At 43.9% G+C, this 21,137-nt stretch overlaps 1 protein-coding gene across 2 annotated transcripts in view; it reads left to right on the plus strand.

Moving 5' to 3' along the window:
* lpp (LIM domain containing preferred translocation partner in lipoma) overlaps nt 1-21,137 on the plus strand; it is a 144,615-nt gene that overhangs the window by 115,041 nt on the left and 8,437 nt on the right. For both annotated transcript variants that reach the window (XM_068591496.1, XM_068591495.1), the window contains exons 9-10: nt 5,101-5,270; nt 20,215-20,393. In XM_068591496.1, coding sequence (XP_068447597.1) covers nt 5,101-5,270; nt 20,215-20,393 — 349 coding nt within the window. The remainder of the gene's footprint in view (nt 1-5,100; nt 5,271-20,214; nt 20,394-21,137) is intronic.

Below are 21,137 nucleotides of genomic sequence, written 5' to 3' on the forward strand. Positions count from 1 at the left end.
GATGAAGAGATCATGCAGTTGACCACCAGTTATATAGATATGTGTTGGTCCTTCTTTCAGCAGCGGTTCTATGTTTTCAGTTATGTTAACTTTTGATTTAAGTTTTGGCTTTTTTCTTGGTTCTTTGAGAGCCGGTCGGACAAGACTTATGAAGACTTTCCTTCCAATTATATGATAATGAATGATCCATAAAAAACATGAGCCTGAGTTTATGTTGCTATATAATGTTGCTTTATAATCCATTGCTTTTATCATTATGAGTCGTAAAGCATTCCACGCAGTGTCCAACAGTTTGAACTTTGGCCAATCACAGCATTACTTACTGTGATTTACTGTGTCCACATCGGAGCTCAACTTCTACCCGGGACGGGGACGGGGGGAACACGCTTGACATGATGGGACAGAATTGGGGGGAATCCCATTCTTAATTTCCTGTCAAAACATTACGGAGCTCAATGAATTGGTCGGTTACTCGTTTAATTGGTTGACAGAAGAATGAATCCGCAACACTTTTTGACAGAAAGCGGACCTAAAAGGCTCGACTGGTTCCAGCGTCTCCACTGTGAGACATTTTGCTGGTTTCCTTTGTCTCAAACTGGATGTCTTTATATTATTAAAGACCTGAGGGTCAGAAAACCAATTCGCCATCTGCGTGTGACAGCTTGAACTAAAATATCAACAATCCATCAAGTAATCAAAAGAAACGCTCGGGACGAATCGCAGCGTCGTGTCTGACATGACATCCGTTTTTGTTACGTTGTGTCTGTGCCTTCAGACCCACACTCTGAATTCTTTTATATTGGGCAATATTTAGACCGTCTTACAGTCGTGTTGGAGGCCAAGTGGGACGCTCCTCTGAGTTCCGTGTGAACTCTCGTGTGGGCTGCTAATGTGTCTGTGAACACACTATATACATGCATCTGTGTTTGTATCTCTTCTACATGTGTGGCATACGAGAGTGTGTGTGCGTGTGTGTGTGTGTAAAAAACCGTGCATGCTGTACACACCGCCCGCGCACAAATAGCTCCTGAGGGCCCTCGCGATCACACACTGCCAAAAGGAAAAAGGATTTACGAGAGGTTTCCTTGCTCCCTTCCTCGCTATTTAAAGTGGGGGCCCCTCCCGTGGGACATGTTTGGCATTCTCATCCACTCACTGAAGATGGCCTGTGATCTGAAGCCACTAACAGGCTTGGCGTGCTCCGTCTCTGTCTCCCGCTCGCTCTCTCTCCCTTTTCTCTTTCCCTCTGGCTCTCTGAAGTGATTACCCAGCTTGTGATTCCGCTGACACCCACGTGTCCCCCGAGACGTGCCTTCACTAGTTTGTTTAATCTGCCTCCCTGTACAGTAGGTAACGCAGCCGTAATTGAGGTGTGGATAGAGCCGTGGGAGCAGATGAAAACCAATAGCGGGGTGTATAAAAAAAATAACCCTGTCTTTCGCTGCAAGTTGCAGATGACAGCAGTCGACGAATTAACGTGCAAAAAAATGCTGCTGTTATAAGGATTCAGAATGTTAACAGCTAAACGTCTTCAACGGCAATCCGTCAGCCCTTTTGTTTCCCTAACGTGTCCCCAGTCAATAAGCGGCACAAATGACAGCGTTTCAACGAGGATTTCTTCCGAAATCTTGCTGGGAAAGTTGCAACCGCCATGAGCAACTTCTCTCCACCGAGGCAAGATAATGAGTTATCTGAGATTACGAACACCATTAGCGGGCCTCGCAGTCGAGCAGATATTTGATCTCAACAACACACGACTTACAAAAGTTGCTTTCTGATACCTGAGACAGATTTCCGCTTGACGCCCCGTTTGAATTTCTCGATATGAAAAACAGCGAGTGTGAACTGTGTAAAATGCGAGCATCAGATACTCTATCTTCCCCCCCGGTTAGTGTCTCGCCTCTGTCTGTGACACGCTTGAACTGCTCCGTTCAGAACATACAGAGTGTCAATCATCACTCCGAATCAGCCGTTAGATGAAGGCCCCCCCTCCCCCCTCCCATCCCATACAACGGAACTTGAATTAATTAAATATACTGTATCGTGCTTCCTCTGAGAGATTGCATCGGTCCTCAGATGTGTTAAAAAATAAAACATTCTCAGATATCTTTTTAAACCCTATTATTGTAAGATACCAGTAATTAATTTGACAGTGTTATTAATTGGGTTGAAGATAACTTGCATTGAGTCGAGGACATCTTAAACTCAATTAAAGATATCTCCGACTCAATTAAAGATATCCAAATGCCATGTCCCGCAATATGCAATCGGGCTCTTTATGGCGCAATAATATCAGTTCACTTGTGCCCCCTTTTCTTACAAAGACTTGGTTGTTTTTCTAAAGTTTTCTTTTTTATCACTTCAAGGCCCGATTTTGTTGAAATAGATGTAGCCCGTGTCACACTTTGGCGATGGGTTTGGTCTCTTTAATGTGGCATAATTATAGTATTTAATCCTTCCTTATCCGGCGTTTGAAATAGAAATGAAGATTAGGCACTTCTGACTTCGTTTAAAGGGATGGCGCCACGTTTCCGGAGCAAGGTATTGTGCGTGAATGCACGGGCGGCAGAACCGGCTTGTGGATCCTGTGGTTGAACAACTCCCAGTGAGCTGAACTGCCTGTCAGACGGAATTGAAGGGTAGTGAATGGTGGCAGGTCACTGAAATGTCTTAACTCATAGAAATGATTCGTCAGCAGGACGTTCATCCACAACTGTGTTGATATTCAATTAGGCCCTAACTCTCTTCTTAAATGCTCAACATGAACTATCTCTATCTTATTATTTAATTGGGAATTTAATTAATTTGTGTTTTCAACCGTTGATCAGAGGGAATGCCGAATAGAGCTTTCAGAACTTGTGATCAGCAGTTTCTACAAACTTTCCACATCCACCATCATTTCAATGAAAAAATAAGACTTGCAAACTGGCTTATAATTATTTATTTAATTTATGGCCACCAGTTTTAATCACATAGGTGTTTGGCAATCGCGTCACTTTGACATGACCTAATGGTTCAAAATACTACAATATCCATGAGCCTCAGCTAAATGGAGAAGAGGCCAGTCAGACGTGCGAATCAGAGCTGCTGCACATTCCAAACATTAGATTTTCCACTTGAAGCAAAACTAAACCTTGGTTTATTATTTGTAGTTACCCGTGCCAAATTAGGATAGTTTCTGACCAATACACACCTCGACAGTCATAGTTGACTTCTCTTGTTTTTATGCACACAGGTTGTTACCCTATTAAATTGGGAAAACTCAGCATCTCGGAGCATGAGCACCGGTTCCCCCCAAGGTTGCGTTCTCTCCCCTCTGCTCTTATCCCTGCACACCAGTGGTTCTCAAACTGTGGGGCGTACCCTCTAGTGGGGTGAAATGATATTACAGTGGAAAAACAGAACGTCTTTATTTCAAGACCTTTATTGAGAAGTTCATATATTACCAAAGGACACAGACGTATACAGTCGTTAATAAATACATTGCGAAAATGCCTCTAATTTCGTGGAAATGTTTACGTTACGCCGTTAACAGGTTACGCCCGCACAAACGCAACGGCCTAGTTTCTTGACGACTCACCGATTCTTGCTATTTTATGCTGTTGTCTCTTGAACCAAAATACTGATCTAAGCTCAACATTGAGCACGAATTGAGAGTGGTCGTATGAATCTAGCAACCCCATTTAAAAAAGATTTGTAGTGAAAAGCAGGCTCATTGCAGCCACTAATACTTATACAATTTGATGGCTCACACATATCTGCACTCATTTTGTTTTGTTTTGCACATGTTGCACTTTATTATTCTTATCTTGAAAAGATATTCAGTGCAAAAACAGGTACTCGCTCTTATCACCCTGTATGACTCCCCCGTCAACGCTGTCGAGTCCCTCCGCTTCCTGGCCTCCACCATAACCCAGGACCTCAAATGTTAGCCGAACATCAGCTCCATCAGCAAGAAGGCTCAGCCAAGGATGTTCTTCCTGAGGCAACTGAAGAAGCTTAACCTGCCAAAAACCACGATGGTGCACTTCTACACGTCCATTGTTAAGTCCATCTTCTGCTCCTCCATCAGTGTCTGGTACGCTGTGATCTTCTCTGGTCCATGGAGGTGGCTGCAGCGTACCATTCGCTCTGCTGAGACGGTGCTCAGTTGCAATCTGCCTTCCCTCTGTGACTTGTTCACCTCCAGGACCCTGAAGCAGGCAAGAAAGATTGTAGGCGACACCTCTCACCCTGGAAACGATCTTGTCAAGTCCCTTCCTTCAGGCAGGAGGCTGCGGTCCATCAGGACCAAGACCTCACACCACAACAGCTGGTTCATCAACAAAGACTCAAAGACTTTATCCTCATTCTTACAGTTACACACTCTTGCACATATTTTATCTATTAATATTCAATTGACACTTTAATAGTATACTTGTTTTAACTTACTGTTTGTTTGTTTACCATATTATGTTGTACGTTTTAATATTTTCATATCGTGTCTCCTACTGTTGCACTGTGCACTTATTGTTATGCACAATTCAGAGAAACATTAGTTGTATGTGTAACGTACTTGGCATTAAACAGTTGTGATTGGGATTCTTATCACTGATTAGTCAAACATGAACGTTTTCTCTGTGAGTCACCTCACATCGTCTCTGGAGAAACGAGTGGGACTTTTATTCCTGGAACAAGGGGGCACATAAATCAGCTCCTCCTTGTATGCAACTTTGTGAATGACCATGGAAATTATTATTAGTTGTCGCTCTGTTTGACACATCACTTTGTATCATGATACATCTTCAGGATAATAGATAAGTGGTTATTTTAACATGGTGTTAAGAATCATACAGTAAATCTCTTGGCAAAGCCTCTGTCTTTTGACCCAGGTGTTGGAAGCTTCCCATTAAGCCATTTATTATGATCATAGCAATCGCCAGTGTCTGGAAAGAGAGTCCCACTTTACAGTGCGCACAACCGGATCATTTGTTGGATCTGGATGGTATTTTCAGTGAGCGGATCACAACGATGCACCAATGAATGTTATCTGACCTCGGAATATCTGTATGATTCACACTGAATCTGTTCTCAGCCTTCCCGCCTCTTTCCTCTCCCCAGGGCGCTGTGCCAGCTGCGGAGAGAACGTGGTGGGTGAAGGCACCGGCTGCACCGCCATGGACCAAGTCTTCCATGTCGACTGCTTCGTCTGCATGACCTGCAGCACCAAGCTGCGCGGCAAGCCTTTCTACGCAGTGGAGAAGAAGGCGTACTGTGAGCCTTGCTATATTGTAAGTCACTTCTTCTTTTCTTGTCTCTGCCTCACCATCAAGTTTTTGGCTCACTCTGGTTGCTTTTGGGTCCATGTTTCAAGTGTAGACATTATGATACCAGGGGAGGGCACATTGGTCACCCTGTGCCTTGAATGTTCATAGATATTTTTACTCCAGGCAACCACATTTCATTTCATCAAAGCCCGGCGTGCTTCCACCTCTCACCACACACAACTTTATTTCCTCTTTTTCTTTTTATTTCACTTTGTTTTGTTTTCGGTCACCCAGTGAAACTGTTTTTCATCTTCCCCTGAAAGGGATTTCTTGGAGTTACGCAATTCAGATACGGTTGAAGTACGTAGACATGAGAAGATGCTGGAAATAATGTCACGCACAGGATTCGTCTCGTTCAATGTCTTGTGTTTGATATCAGAACGTAAGTTCATTGAATGTGTTCACAGCAGAGACGGGACCACGTCTCTGTTATGTAAGTCACAAGTAAGTCTCAAGTCTTTGCACTCAAGTCCAAAGTCCTTAACTTTAAGTCCTAAATAAGTCATGATGACGTCTTCACCAATCACAATGCAATTTGCATTATTGAGCAGCTGCAGGGCTAGATCTCTTTCACTGAAGGTAATGAAGTGAATACTGTACTTGAACATGACTCTTAAGGAATGTTGCTCTGTGTATGCTGGATTTATAGGCAATTTCTTTGCCAACACTTTAGCCATATCAACCTTACAGGGTGATAATATGTCAGTGTGGTGTTTACAGCTTGTATGCTGCCCTCAAGTGACCAATCATTTTTGCAATTTAAACAATTGTTGCTTTTGTTGATGGTGACATTATCGACAAATGTTAATAGCAGCTATGAGATGAAGCAACATGGCGTCAAAGTTGTCTTGGCTGCCCACTAAGTCACGTTTTCTAGCCCAGAACAACCTAAAAGAGGATTCACCTGTTCCCCCTGAACAATGATGTTCACGGTATTTTATAACAGAGGATTTCCAGACAGCTCTTCCTGGTGAATTAGATGAATAACATTAAGTGAGCTGATGCATAACTATCTGGAGTTACAGCTGATGAGCAGTCAGATATGGTTTGAATTATATTAACTCAGTGTTAATATCCTGTTAGAGTCTAACACGCTATTTGTTGAGCAACGCATGTGAAAGTATTTCCTTACACAACATTGTCAGGACAGACGCAATATCCTACAAAACTGCAAGGAAATTGTTTTGCAGAAGTTGTTTCCCTCATTCGGTTTCTTTAGAAATTCACTCAGTTTTGTCAATGCTAGGACGTGATGGGGTGGAGGTTTCTTATTGTCAGCAAGATCATGGCTGAGTTTGAAGGTCATTCCTGGAAGCTTCGACGGGAAGTAGCTGTGCAATGCAATCAGCCGTTTACAATGGAACAATATGGAATGCTTTTACTGTAAATTGGCCTTTACTGTAACTTTCACTCCGGTTTTCATGAAGAAATATGTGATTTAAATTATTGGCTTCAGTTGTTTTTCAAACTTGAATGAGGCTGAGGATAGGCTGTTTGGAAAATATAATAATTGAAGGATCACCTCCATCAGCTATGTTCCCGTTTTTTTTACGTTTAAAGTTTTTGGTTATGGGAATGCAAACTTTGACACTTCTGGTCATTTTAGTTTTGGGGTTGCCGAGAGTTGAACAAATTAGCATGGAACATATTTATATTGCCCTAAAATCTGGAAAATTGCATTAATACAACATATTGAGCGGTTGAGCTTTACCACCGCTGGGGAAATTGCTTCACCGCGACAGTCACCTAAAGACTGACTCAAGTGATGTCACTTGAGTCAATGCCGGGGTGTGGACAGCAGCTCCAGGTGGGCTGAGTTGCATTGTGGGTAATGACGGCGCCAGGTTTTTGAGGAGGAAGGAGAACACGTGGCAGGAAAAATCCATCCTCTATGGTTCTGCTGCATTGGTTTATGTAACAATGTGATAAGGTAGTGGTTTGCTTTGATTTTGATGGATGAGGCATGGAGCGTGGCTTAAAAATAACTGAGTTGCTTTTTAGTAAACACATTGCAACAATGAGTATCTGCCCCAAAGAAATTGACTCAAACACATCGTTGATTCCTCTGACACATCCGTAATATTTCCCTGCACATCACTTGCAGGAAACGGCTCAATGTGCACTTTACCAGTAAAGCAAAACCAGTGGCAGGCCATCTCTTAAATCATCCCCTTTTCAGAGGCACTCACTGAGATTGTGGTTGTCTCGTCTGGAAGTTCTCCAACTCTTGATACACGCTAGAGGAGCGGGATAATTTAAGAACTTTATTTATGCATTTCATCAGCATAAATGTTCTTCTGGCACAAGATCAAAAGGATGGGGGAAATCTGAATTTCTTAATGAAAGTAATTTCTTCTTCTTTTATTCCCATCCTCAGGGTCATATGCCTCCGTACGATTAGAGAGTGAACGTGAGAGTTGGGTCTCTGTAGAGAAATGTCACATCCCAGAGAGAAAGAGGGAAACTTCAAGTTAGCCTCCGAGTGAGTCGAGGAATCTCTTTCAGCAGCGAGACACTGTGAATTCTTTTTTTGTTTTTCTTCTTTTTTTTTGACTGCAGATTGTCGTCCTGTTCTCAACCTCTAACATTATACGAGCCGCATTTTAAACCCCCATTAACCCGGTTCTCCATCTTCCAACTGAACCTGGTTTGTAAAATTGTGGCACTTTAAATTCAGATTCTATGTAGAGGATGCTTGAAATTTGGGTTGTTTTTTTGACTAATTCAGTGTTTTATGCGTACACATTGAGAATAAAAAAATACATATGATACAGAATAAATCCAAACAAAATTTAACTAGTTTATTTTCACTACATAATAGATAATTAAATAAACAGTAATGAGTACAGTATAAAGTCATTTTACACTGTATATTTTGATCTTATAGAAAACGTATGTGTCCACAGCCCTCTGGTATCACACTGTAGAATATCCTGCCGGTACAACAGGTGACCACTGTGCTCTGAATCTGTATAACAGTATCCAAAACATCTATTAATCCCCATTGCCAGGAATTGCCAGAATACATGTGCACACGCGACGCTGATTGCTATCCCAAAAAGTGTCCTGCCATGTATCAGAGTAGGCGATCAGCAGTCTTATCTGGGCTCAGACTTTACATATCCCATGGGAACAATACTGCCGTTTGTGTTTTGCAAGATCCACCTCCTCCGCCGGCTGATTTGACTCGTTCAAACTCTTTGTCGAGATGTTGCTAATTCCTTTTTAGTAATGTGCAGCAGCTCGTCTGTCATCGTCACCTGCGTGCTTCCTGATTTTACAGCCCTGCTATCTCTCAATGTGTCAGCGGCCTTTGTCACACTGCCACCACACGACCAGCGGGCCAGTGATCAGCCTTTGTGTTTGGCAGAGGCCTTATCGCTGGCCGTTTGAATTTGCAGTGATGAACTCCACGTACGTCTGATTAATGTCTCGTTTTTTGCATGGAGTGCTCCGTAATCGTATTAATGTGTCGCCATTGGGATTTGTTTTATTCTTATTTCCTCCCATTGTCAGATGCCTAAGGTGTCCACGCAGCTTCCCCCTTCCTTGTTTGCACACATGAGACTCAAAGTATGAATGCACATGCAAACACCTCCCAGCGAGCCGTCCGTCACTGTTACTGAGAGACGCAAGCTTTGACTTTTAGTGCTGTTAAGTGTTTTCCAAGAAAGCTCTCACGTGAGACTTTTTTTTATTTCCCAGCGGATTCAAAGCATTGCTCCTGACTTTTTTATTTTATTTTCATCTGCAAACTGTAACAAATGAATTACGAGTCATCTGGTAATTTACAGACAGGAGGGTAACCCAGTGGGGCGGGACGATGTAACAAAAGTATTTAACCACAACAGCCATGGTAGCGTGTAATCACCCTTGTAAATGGGGATCCACTGATGAGACATTTAGAACATTTCATGCGTCAACCCAAAACCTGAGTTCTCCCTGAACCTCCATAGACAGCCACAGATTTTGATCTTAAATGCACAGCAGAAAGTTGCAGAAATCTTCTTTTTCTTCTCCTCCTTTACATTCTTAAAGAACACAGCCTCAGTCAGAGTTCGCTGAGAGCAGAGATATGAGGCGTAATACATTTAAGAAGAGTGCTCCACTCATGAGGAAAAGTGCTGCAATTTGGCAGGCCGTGTTGTGCATTCAGGTCCAGGTATGCGGCGAGTGTAGTGCTCTGTGGTTGGAATGACGGAAACACAAGTTAGAATTTTTCAATACTGTTTATGATCTGCGTTTTTTTTTCCAGTACCTTTTCATTCAATATATTGACATTCTATACAAACCTCTCTACACTTTCAGTGGCGGAGGCCGCCACAGGGTTTCACATTCTCCTCAGGCTCACTGATTGTTCACTCTGCACAATAGCACAATAACAGAGCTGTTTTGAACTTACTGCTAATGCTGCACCAACTCTTTCTTTTGCTTCTCCTTAAATTAAGAGCATGGCTGTGGCGAATAACAAACAGGCTTTTATTGTGAAAGGCTCACAGGAAATGTGCTGATAACGGAAGGTTAGCACTCATGTCTATCGTTCATCAAAACCAAATAATTCTCTCCCCATGTTGTTTGAGAGCGCATCGGTTTGTATTGCAGAGTAAAGAACAGGAAGTAGCCGCCGCCACATGGAGCTGATGAAGAGCAGCTGGCGCCTGAAATCTGAATGCGGTCGCAATTAGTATTGACTGACTTCTTGATTAAAACAGCAAGTGCTTGTTTGCCTGTTGCTCCTCTTGTGTTTCTGACCAAGGAGCTGCTCACATCCCAACTTGTTGCTCCTAATGTTGGTAACCGCCGGCATTGCCAAAAACACCAGGACTGAAAGGGCGATGGCGCTTAACGTTCCTTCTTGCATTCACCAAACTAAAAGCAACTCCGGCCGCATTTATGGACCTCTCAAAGCAAATGAAGCCATTACGTCCCGGCAGTCATTATACCGTCTGAAGAATTCGACCCGAAATGTTATCACGTCTATTTAAAATTATACGTTTAGTAATTTAATGTGTCATTTCACTTGCGCAAGCCTTCTTTTAAGCAGGAGAGTGTATTAGTTAGCAGAGCTGAAAGTAACAAGGACTCTCCCTGTGTCTGCCTGCTCAGCTGCTCTTTGAAGAAGTTCTCTAGTGGGATTCAGTGTCACCAAGGTTAATTGCTTCCACAGGATGCCACAACTACTGTTCTTCAGTCCTTTCGATGTCCTCCACCTCGGAAATTTCTGCAGCATTCCTCCAGCCAGGTTTTCGCCAGAGTTCTTTGACTTTAAAACGGTTGCTCAGCCGCCCTTTGCTTCAGGTTTTTATGCAGGTAAACAGATCCATTCCGTCAAAACTGACACCATAGAATAGAGAAAAAAGGCTTCCTGTTAGAGGCAGTCACATCCCCACTTTACTGTTTATACTACTGCTTCCCATGAATATAGATCATCCAGAGTGCAGCCAGTGTAAGTGTACTGTAATGAGACTGATGTAAGTAACGCAAGGTCACGCGTCAATAGGAGCGAAGCTTCCTATTGAAGGAGCAGTAATAAAAGAGATATGGATTTGCCCGCACACAAAAAAATAATAGAAAAAACGTAATCTATTTCTGCCTCTTTTGACAAAATTTCAGAGACCACCAAGGTCACGGACGCCGAGTCGCTTGAATGTAATTATGTTCATTATCTGGTGTTGTACTTTGACTCTGTTATTTAAAATAAATGGGCTTTGGTCTCATTGGCTGCCCTCCCCCGTCAGATTTTCCATCTAGGGCCATTGTGAAGAGCACGTGGCGGCCCCCGACCTGCCAGTCACCAGGAAACTTTCATGATTGACTGAGGAGCTTTTAACCCACCGTGTCTGTTTGGTCTGTCCTGGAAAGTGGCCATGTCAGCCTCGCCCGCTCGCTCCATTCATGTTGCCTTTTCTTTCTTTCTTTTGTGGCTCAACTGTCGGGCTGCTGCTTTTTTCACTTTTTCCAGCACAAACTCTTAATGTGAAGTAAGGACCCTGTTGAAGAAAGCCCATTTTCTGTGGGACTTCACAAACAAGCCCATTGTATAAAGCAGTCGTTCTCAACTGGTGGGTCGCAACCCAGTAGTCTGTTTTTAATGGCCTTTGATTGGAAAAAAAAAAATTAAATTTTTTTTGAAATCCTGTGATTTTATTTTGAAAGGACTTTTATGTAGCGCAGTGTCGTTTTTTTTGCCGGATCGTCCCTCCATGTTTTCAACAGTTTGTTCCAAGTTGGGTCAAACCAGGGTGATACCGGCCCACAGGGTTGGGGCCGGCCCACCTCCATCACTAGACTTGAAACGTACATTTAAGTTTCATTTTTGGGGTAATGTTCTCACGTAGCCTCTGACATGTGTCAAAAGTAAGAGGCTCAGACGCACCGACGGATGTATCCGGTCATTTTTTTAAATAAAACCGGCCTTGTTTTTTTTGGTTTCTTTTTTTTTTGCATTCTTTCTGTGCGTCTCGATCCTTTTAAAGGAGTTATTACGCACCTTCAACACCCCTACACACACAATCACACACCCAGCATGTAACACTACTGTCTCCATACCATCTCAGGTTCAAACTGCACCATCTTTTCATTAAATACATTAGAGATTTTGAGAATGTTCCTCGATTTGGGTCGCGACTTGTCATTAAGGGTGATGGTAGGTCCCGGAGCCAGACGACTTGATAGCCACTGGTATAGAGTATGAAATATGCTTTTGTTAAAAGCATACTTTTTTTGTTTTTATTGATTTCTTCCCATGACCACAATATTTTTATTTATTTTTGTTTTTAAGTGTTGAAGAGAAGAAAATACAGACGTCTGCATCAGCCCCAATCACACGTTTGATACAAATGGGGATACAATCTGAAGTAATCCAAGCAATAGTATGCTAAATGCAAAAATCAAGGTAGGAACTGTGTGACTTTTGTAGTGTGAGGCTCCAATGTTTGATACATTTTTGGTGCAATAGTTTTCCAGTGTATTCCAGATAAACAGACTACACCTCCCTTCAGAGACTTGGCACCTCCCTCTCTCTTATACGATCGGCTTTGATGGTGGGACTGTTCCCAGCCAAAAAGAAGTGAGTCTCAGGGACTCGAAAACAGTAATTCCACTTTGCTTCCAAAGATTTAATTGATTTCCATTATTTGGGTAAACTTGAACTGTCAGTCTGTGCAGGAAAAAATCCTGGGCACTTCTCCAGTGTATTGAGACAAGATGAAAGAGGTGACGTTGGGCTTCCTGATACCTGCTTTGTTCTCTGTAGCATTGAACGGATTATCTGGGAGGGGGAGGGGGGGTTTCGTCACTATGAATGAAGGACACTGCTTTTAAAAAATGTATTTCCTGCAGAGGAATTCAGCACTTGCCAGCATGGAGCTGTATGTGGAACTATTGTGGAGTAGTTCAAGTCTCTTGAAGAAGTGTTTCTTCTAACGTGTGGGTGTGTATGTATATATATATATATATATATATATATATATATATATATATATATATATATATATAGATAGATAGATAGATAGATAGATAGATAGATAGATAGATATAGTGGCGGGCCTTCTAAGCCTTCTCTGAAACTTAAACAAAATCACAGTTATAACCCTGCGTCCAGACTGAAAGTTAATCACGCATGCGCAAAGCTCCTGACCCCGCGGTCTGATCCACTATGGCAAAGCACTTTCAGTCAGGATCACTTCTGGATCTTTAGTCTTCTCTCAAAGAGGAGAACTTTCCTCACATCACAAGATGTTCAGTGCACTTGTTCAAGACAACACAGCCTGGACTTTTCTCACTGAGGAAGAAAAACTGAACTGAACTGAAAATATGAAAAACACTTATTGCTTTTGTATAAAGTAATTAATTGCTGGTCTTTAACATACATCTTTAAGGTAAGCAACAGACTGAACATGGACATAATGAGTTGTTTGTCCCTCACATGGACCCTTACTACTAAACAGTACCTGTTTAGAAAAAAAAGAACAGATTTTTAAACTATATATGTATGTATGTTAACTTGCTGTTGCTCCAGAGTGCCTGTTATATTGTTCTGATAACATTACTTTAAAATAAAAGCATGAAATACACTAGTTTTTACTTAATTTTGGAATTTGACGCATAATGCGATTAATCGCAGAAAAATCATGCAATTAGTCCGTTAATTTTTATCAACTTTGCCCAGCCCTAATATATATATATATATATATATATATATATATATATGTATGTATGTATGTATGTATGTATGTATGTATGTATGTATGTATGTATGTATGTATGTATGTATATATATATATATATATATATATATATATATATATTGTAGTATTCTACTGTGATGTTCATATCAAATAAACTAGACAGGTGAAAGAGATGGATAAACAGATGGAATCATTAGCTGAATGTAGTGGTGAAATGGTTTAAAGATCCAGCTTCTTCCCCTCTAGGCAGAATGACGAATAAACTGATAAGAATTTAGTGCTCAAAGGTCATCCTTCACAAAACACCTTTTAGGCCATAATTCAAGCATTCACATCCTAATTAGATCAATTTTTTAAAACAAACATTTTGGATAGTCGTAATCGATGTAAACAAACAACCGCAAAGCTGTAACTCTCGTTTGTTGTGGTACTTAAAATGTAAATCTGACCAAAAAGAAGAAGAAAGATGGGGAGCCAGTGCTTGGTTGTGTTTACTGAATTGAAGTGAGTTCAAACGCACCATACTCATTCAATCTCGATTGCAAAGGGAAGTTTCCGAGGGTGGCACGGCACCCGGAAGCGACCGGTGTTGGCGCCAGCTGTATCGGGGCTGCTGGTAACGGATGTCCTCCACATGGAATCATTGCGGACTCCTCTCCCACCAAACAATGGGAAATCCCCAATAACTCCCCCCGAGGCTCCCGCCGTCATTGAGGGAGGGCTGACACGATACGATGCGTTCCATCATAGTCGTATCCCTCCCCTCACAGCCGGGCCGGCCAATGTCAACCGCACAGCACAGGGAAACAAAGTTATCATTGCTGCTTCCCTGACGGTAACGCGGCTGACCACACACCTGTGACTTCCATGTGATGGATACCCAGGTAACCAGATTCAGGCCCCCATTTGCTTGTCAGTGCTGCAGCTTTGTTTTTTTAAACTCAACGTCTGAGGCACCAACGCGGAGCGGCCTCAGCTTTTCTGCTGACTGCGTCATCAAATATTCATGGCTGTCTGCATTAGCTCGCGGAGTTCTAATTGAGTTCTGTATATTCAGACGTGATTAACTCGGTCTAATTCCTCAAAGGAGGGAGCCAATTAGATAGCACTTGCATGAATAGGGTTTCACATCTTAGCGCGTCTCCAGACTTGCCAAGACGTGCGCGTGTGTGTGTGTGTGTGTGTGTGTGTGTGTGTGTGTGTGTGTGTGTGTGTGTGTGTGTGTGTGTGTGTGTGTGTGAGATTCCGCTGTACAGTGGGTGTGAGCCCACTGAACTCAAGCAGGTCATTATTTCTTATTACTGATCCGCGCTACACAAAGTGTGGCTGTCCTATCCGTTACAAGCAAGTGACTGAAAAGCATGAGTGTTTGTTAATAGAGTACGCTGTTTGGACAAGAAGAGGAGGGAGCTATTCCAAACACTGGGTCGCTCTTCAGCCCACCCCTCATGTTTTTTGTCTGAACGCAACCCCCTCCACCCCCCCAAAAAATATATATCTGTGACCCAGTGCTGACCCACCACAATGTCACTCCCATTTATGGCATGAGAGAACTACTGCCAGGGTTCTTTGTCAGTTTCTCTCTGTAACCAGAGCAGGAGACATTGCCCAAAGTCCAGAGGGGTCACATTCTGCTGCGGAGCTGAAATTAAGGCAGAGAGGCAGACGAGCAGGCCGGCCACTTTAGCCGAGCTGGGGAGGGGGAGAGAGAGTGAGAGATTGTGCGGCCCACGCTGCCACCTTTTATTCTTCAGAGAAAAGGCCTGAGCGAGGCACGACACCCAGCCCTGTCCCTTCATGTTGGCTCTGGCTCCATGTTAGCACTTAGCTGAAATAAGTAACGCGCACGAACGATAAAGCCACACAGCTGAGCGTGACAGGATGGATAAATATTTGAATCTCCTTTGACACGTGCCGTTTTTGTGACTTTGTGGAAACCGGATGAAGGTAAAAACCTGCTCAGCAGCCGCCAGCGAAAAGGATCCTCGGGCCTGAGGCTGCTCATAAAGCATCCAGACAGATGTCATGAAAAAAACAACATAACAACAAATCAGGATGGATGGACGGACATCCTTAACTTGGTGTGAGTTTGTTACACAGAGGAGACGGGAGCCCCACGCTAAGCTGCACTCAGAGGAAGCGGGGCCGATCCAGGTCGGAGACACCTCGGCGCGCTCGTCTCCGACTGATTGTCGTGCACACAGATGAGTGTCACAAACGCTCTGTCTGCAGATACATGCAGCCAACGGTTTTGAAGGTTGGCGGTCCTGTGGAGTTACCAAAAAATACCATTAGGGGAATCACTTTCCCCGTCACAAGACATGCTCACTCACACACACACACACACACACACACACACACACACACACACACACACACACACACACACACACACATCGGTCGTCCAGGCAGCAGATGTGGGCGATTCACATGATGCGCTCATAAAAGACAGGGTTTCGCAAAGGAGTCGGGTCATGTTCGCACATCACTCCATGCTGACACGCCACACAGACGGATAAGCAGGATGCAAGCGAGAGACGGTCACTGGAAAGCAATTACTGTTATGTGAATTTAAATTCTCGGTGGAGTTGGACCGCAGGAGAGGGCTAGTGGCAGGAGGTAGCTCAACCAGCTAGGTGATAGAAACACACACAGACCTCTCCACCTCCGCGGCCTGAGTAGACCACAGATCAGGGGAGGGCGATGCCACAATCCCTTTGCAAATTTAGCAAAATTAAATGAGGTCGCAATCAATGCCGATTTCTGGCATTATCTGCGGGCCCTAGTATGTGGAAAACAAGTTGTTTTTTTCTTCCCTTTATCCTCGGACACAATAAAAAAAAAATTCCTACTGGCTTTATGGAACTCCCAATATAAATCCTAATTGCTCGTAAGTGTACTATGTTTATTTATGACTTTCACAAATATTACTGTGACAGAAGAAACGGAGTCCGCAATTAGTATTCACACAGCGGCATCAGTGTCTGTAAACACTGACATGCGGGGCAGTCTTGCCAAATCAGCTTTTTAAATATGCATGAGCTGAAGCTGGTGCCAAGTCAGCTGTGAGTGAGGTAACTCTGCTGCTTCCTGGTGAAAGCACTTTCCAAAGGTACTTTAGGAGACCCAGACTCCTGGACACTTTACTGTACACTAAAGATCTTGGACTAACGTGGCTGGAAGGTGCTGGGACGTCATGCGGGAAGGGCATGTGAGGGAATTCATTTCTCGTGTTTCAGACACCTTCGGGGTGGTTAAGTGGAGTCTTCTTGATGGTCAGTGAGCACCTTTAAAACATTATTGTTTTTGTCGTCGTGTTTTAAGGAGCATTTTGACATTGAGGTGTTTCACTTCAGGACCAAGAGTTGGCTGAGAAGATTGTATTAACTTAAAACAATAAAAGGAAAAGAGGCTGCTTGTCAAGGTCTATTGAGGCAGTGGGGACACCTTCCCTCAGGAAGTAGAAGGGTCAGGGATCTGGCCTTTCTTTCGAACAAGCCGCTGTTAGATGTTGTCCGAGCTGCCGTCAGCAGGGTGTCGTTAATTCCCACAGCGGCCTGGCACTGGCCAGTGCGTTCTGTGACAGCCTGGAGTGGACGCACTGATTCAGGTCTTCCGTAAATCTGGCGCTGCTCTGAGGGGGGTTCCAGCGTGCCAGCTCATGAATCTCATGCAGTCTCGCTGAAGTCCAGCTTGCCTCCCATAAGCCCGACGAGGCCGCGTAGAAAAAGAGAACTGATAGGTCTGTTGGTGCTCTTGCGAAGATGGGGAACAGCTTCAGCTGAGCAACATGCCACAGCATATTTCCAACTGTTGACTGTTGAATTGTGGATAAATCTTTGGCCCCTTGCAAGTATTGATTCATATTATATAGTTTTCCTGCAGTACTCAGACTTCAGTAAACATTTAAACACCATGAATGAGAAGCAGTAAATCGTTCTCAAACAAAAGTGCCAAACATTTGTGTGTTTCCAGCTGCTAAAGTGTAAGGATTTGCTGCTTCCCTTGTCTCTGTATAGGAAACAGAACATAATTTGGATAACATAAATCAGACTAATTGATTAATTGAGAAAATTATCTCCTGATGAATCCTACATCCTGATGTAGCCCTAATTCTTATAGTGTTTTACAGTCGGCATTCAAAAGAACTGAAGTATCATATTTGTTTACCAGCAGTCTAAAGTCTGAAGGTATCCTCATGGAATATAATTAAGTTATAAATTACAATCTGACTTAACGCTAGAAAGGAGCAAAGGTAACCCCCTCCACTCTTGACGTTTTCTAAATCAAGCACTGAGAGCTTTCACTCCCCGTCTCCTCACACGCTTCATCCCAACAGACAGCTGTGTCAAACGTTGTTTGGGAGCCTGTTGCTAAGTAGCGGACAGCCGGGTTGCACCGCGCAGGGCAACGGCAGTTCATCATATCACTTTTTAGCAAAAAGCTACCGGCTCACAACGAGGAGAAAAAAAAGGGGGGCGCACAATTGACTCGAACGCACTTCCACTCGCCCCTTCGGTTCAGCAAGAGGGCTGTCTGACCTAAATTCACTTCACCTCATCTGCCTAGACATTTGTTTAGCCTTCTGGGCAAACACTTAGAGAAATGTATGAGGGAGAGGGAGAGGGAGAGAGGGAGGGATGGGAGTAAAAAATAATACATATGCTTGAATACATCACATTTAGTCAGGGGGGAAAGCAACAGAAAAAAAAACCCGGACATCTGCAGACATATACAGCCCTCTAGTGGCAAAGTGCAGAGAACCTGGATGTGTGACAGAGAGGGCATGAAGTGATTTACACCGATTATCCTGAAAACCATCTGTGGAGGTTGAGCCCAAAACACAGACCCTGTGTGCGCTCTGTTTTGACATCAGCTTGTGTAACAGGCCCTGCTAAATGTCACCTCACACCAAATAAAAGGAGGCAGGAGCGAATAAAAACACAACAACAACAACAACAACAATGCAGGCTGAGCAGAAAGAACGAATTGAGGTCATAGAATCTCACCGTTGGAGAGAAAAAGAGAATTTCTTTTTTGTTTTTTTTTTGTCTTTTGAGCACTGTACTCATTACAATGGCCCGGAGGAACTGTGTGCCGTGAAATCATATGCTCTAGTTAAGCTAAACAAGGGCAAGGTATTCCCACGTGAAGGGCAGATGAGAATAAGTAAGTGGGAATGCAGACAGATGAGGAAGAGTTGAGGATGGTTTAGTGCTCCTTGGGCCCGGCATCTTACTCATATTCTCAGTTTGCAAATATATTCTCCCTCTCTCTCTACCTCCACCTCTCTCTGTTTCTGCGTGCGTGCGTGAGGCAAACCTCAAGGGCTCTCGGTGCAGCGAGCTCATTAAAGGCTTCATTCCACTTTCAGGATCGAGCAGGATTGCAATGTGGACATTGTTTATACACAAATGTTGCCCTTGGGAATACTGTTTATTTCTATTACCGTCTTGGAGGGGGAGAGAAAAGGGAAAAAAAGAGAGACGAATAAGAATGCTGAACTTGTCTGCGCACATTGCTTTTCATGAAATAATGCCTAAAGTGCTTTGAAGAAACGGCCATGTTTCCAAAACCACCTTTTCCTCCGCTCTCATCTGTTGCCCTCTCGCTCTCCGGCCGACCCATGATGGAGGGTGAGAGAGCGAAAGTCGGTCGCCGCACAGACATGTTTATTTTTGCATTGTTGTCTGTTTGAACCTCCCCTCCTGCTTTGCTCAGTAGCGTGCGGACTACAAATGTCACAGCCGGACCGGGGAGGGAGAGAGAGAGAGATCACCTCGGCCCAGCGGGTTGCAGAAGTGTCATTTTAAACGGCAGGGGGCCCAGCGGTACGTCTGGGAGGCAGCCGATGACGCGGCGCAGTGTTGCTACACACCCCGAGCTTTGTTTGGAAACACTGAGGCAGCTCGCTACTACAGTGGGAGCCAATTGGAGCAGCTGAACCGTGCACTCTTTAGCCCAGCCAAGCGCACAGAGAGAGAGGGGGTGGGGGGGACACAGACTCAGAGATCCAGGAAATGCCTTTGCGAGAAGCAGGCCTGATGTGGCCTCACACGGTCACATCAGGCCGCACATTGATCAACCTTGCTTGATATATCCATCCCTAGTAATTGCATTGCTGTTTAGAGAGGCGGTCGTTATTTATGAAATATTGAAATAACAAATGCCACAGATAAGTCAGAGGCGGGCGGCCGCTACATCCCACCCCCCCGTCCCCTCGTGGGCCGCTTGCCCAGTTGCCTTGGCTGCAGAAAACCTGCAGTCATCACAAAGTGGAAATATTTACTGCTCGCACTCTTGCATACGGGTGGATGAAGTGCCAGCGAGGGCGGCTGAAAAATTACTATGTGTTTGTGTTTGGACGGGAGCGCTAATCAGATTTTGTCAGCTTCAGAGGCATTCGAGGACAGCCGAGCTAAAGGTCCTAAGTGTGGATTTATTCGTCGCACGGGGCACAAATGGGAGCCGAACCACCCCGCGCGCGACGCTGGCAACAGTGTACTTTGGGGGGGGGGGCACAGAAACTGGGAGAAAAAAAACATACGCAGAGAAACTTTTCAAAATTTTTCACGCTAGTTTAGAATCTGTTAGCAGACAAGTGCTAATTGTAAACAAGAGCTCAAAGGGGCCTTTGGAAATGAATCATCAGACTCACTAAATTTATCATCAGGTTTGTTTTGTAATCACGTGGGTGTTTGTGTGTTTTTTGTCGACAGAACACCCTGGAGACCTGCACCATCTGCAGTAAGCCCATCATGGAGCGCATCCTGCGAGCCACGGGGAAGGCCTACCACCCCCACTGCTTCACCTGCGTGGTGTGCCACCGCAGCTTGGATGGCATCCCCTTCACCGTGGACGCTTCCAACCACATCCACTGCATCGAGGACTTTCACAAGTATGTAGTCGGGGATTTCATGAGGTCAAAAAAATCAACACGTCTGTGTCAACACTGGATCAAATTACTTAATGTAATAAACACTCAGCTCTTAAAGGGCCAGTGTGTAGCATTTATCCTGGCAGAAATTAAATGCATTATTAATAACTATGTTTGCCATAAGTGTATAATTACCTCAAAATATGAATCATTGAGTTCAATACCCTAGACTAAGTTCTTCATGTCGACTAAGAGGCTTCTTCACAGAGTCCGCCATCTTTCTACAGTAGCCCAGATTGGACAAACCAAACACTGGCCTCTGCGAGAGCCTTGAAATAGCTTCGTAATTATATTATCCACGGCTTAACAACTCTAGAAGGTAATATGTTATCGTTGTGCTTACAGCTCGTTCTACTGCCCTCAAGTGGCTGAACATGCTGCTTTGAAAGCTGACATATTTAGCTGCAATGTATTTAGGCCCAATCAATCTGAGATCTTAGTGCTTCCTTTTCGGAAGGCTATTGCGGGAAATGTCACAAGCCCAACGGCCTCATGAGACAGCTCTGCAGACATGTATTTAATAGTAGCTTCCTGTCATTGTGTCACACTCCAGCGATTGCATAACCGCCACCTTCCCAGAAATGTTCCTCTGCTCAGTGACCAGAAGGAAAACAGAAGTAAACAGCCGGCTCTCGGTGTGAGCGCACAGCTTTTTGCTCTGTGGAGTAGCGGCACCGGGCCGTTGTTTAATTCCACATGACAAGT

The sequence above is a fragment of the Clinocottus analis genome, unplaced genomic scaffold (genome assembly GCF_023055335.1).
Source record: "Clinocottus analis isolate CAN_PGR_092001 unplaced genomic scaffold, fCliAna1.0.p SCAF_25, whole genome shotgun sequence".
NCBI lineage: Eukaryota > Metazoa > Chordata > Actinopteri > Perciformes > Cottidae > Clinocottus > Clinocottus analis.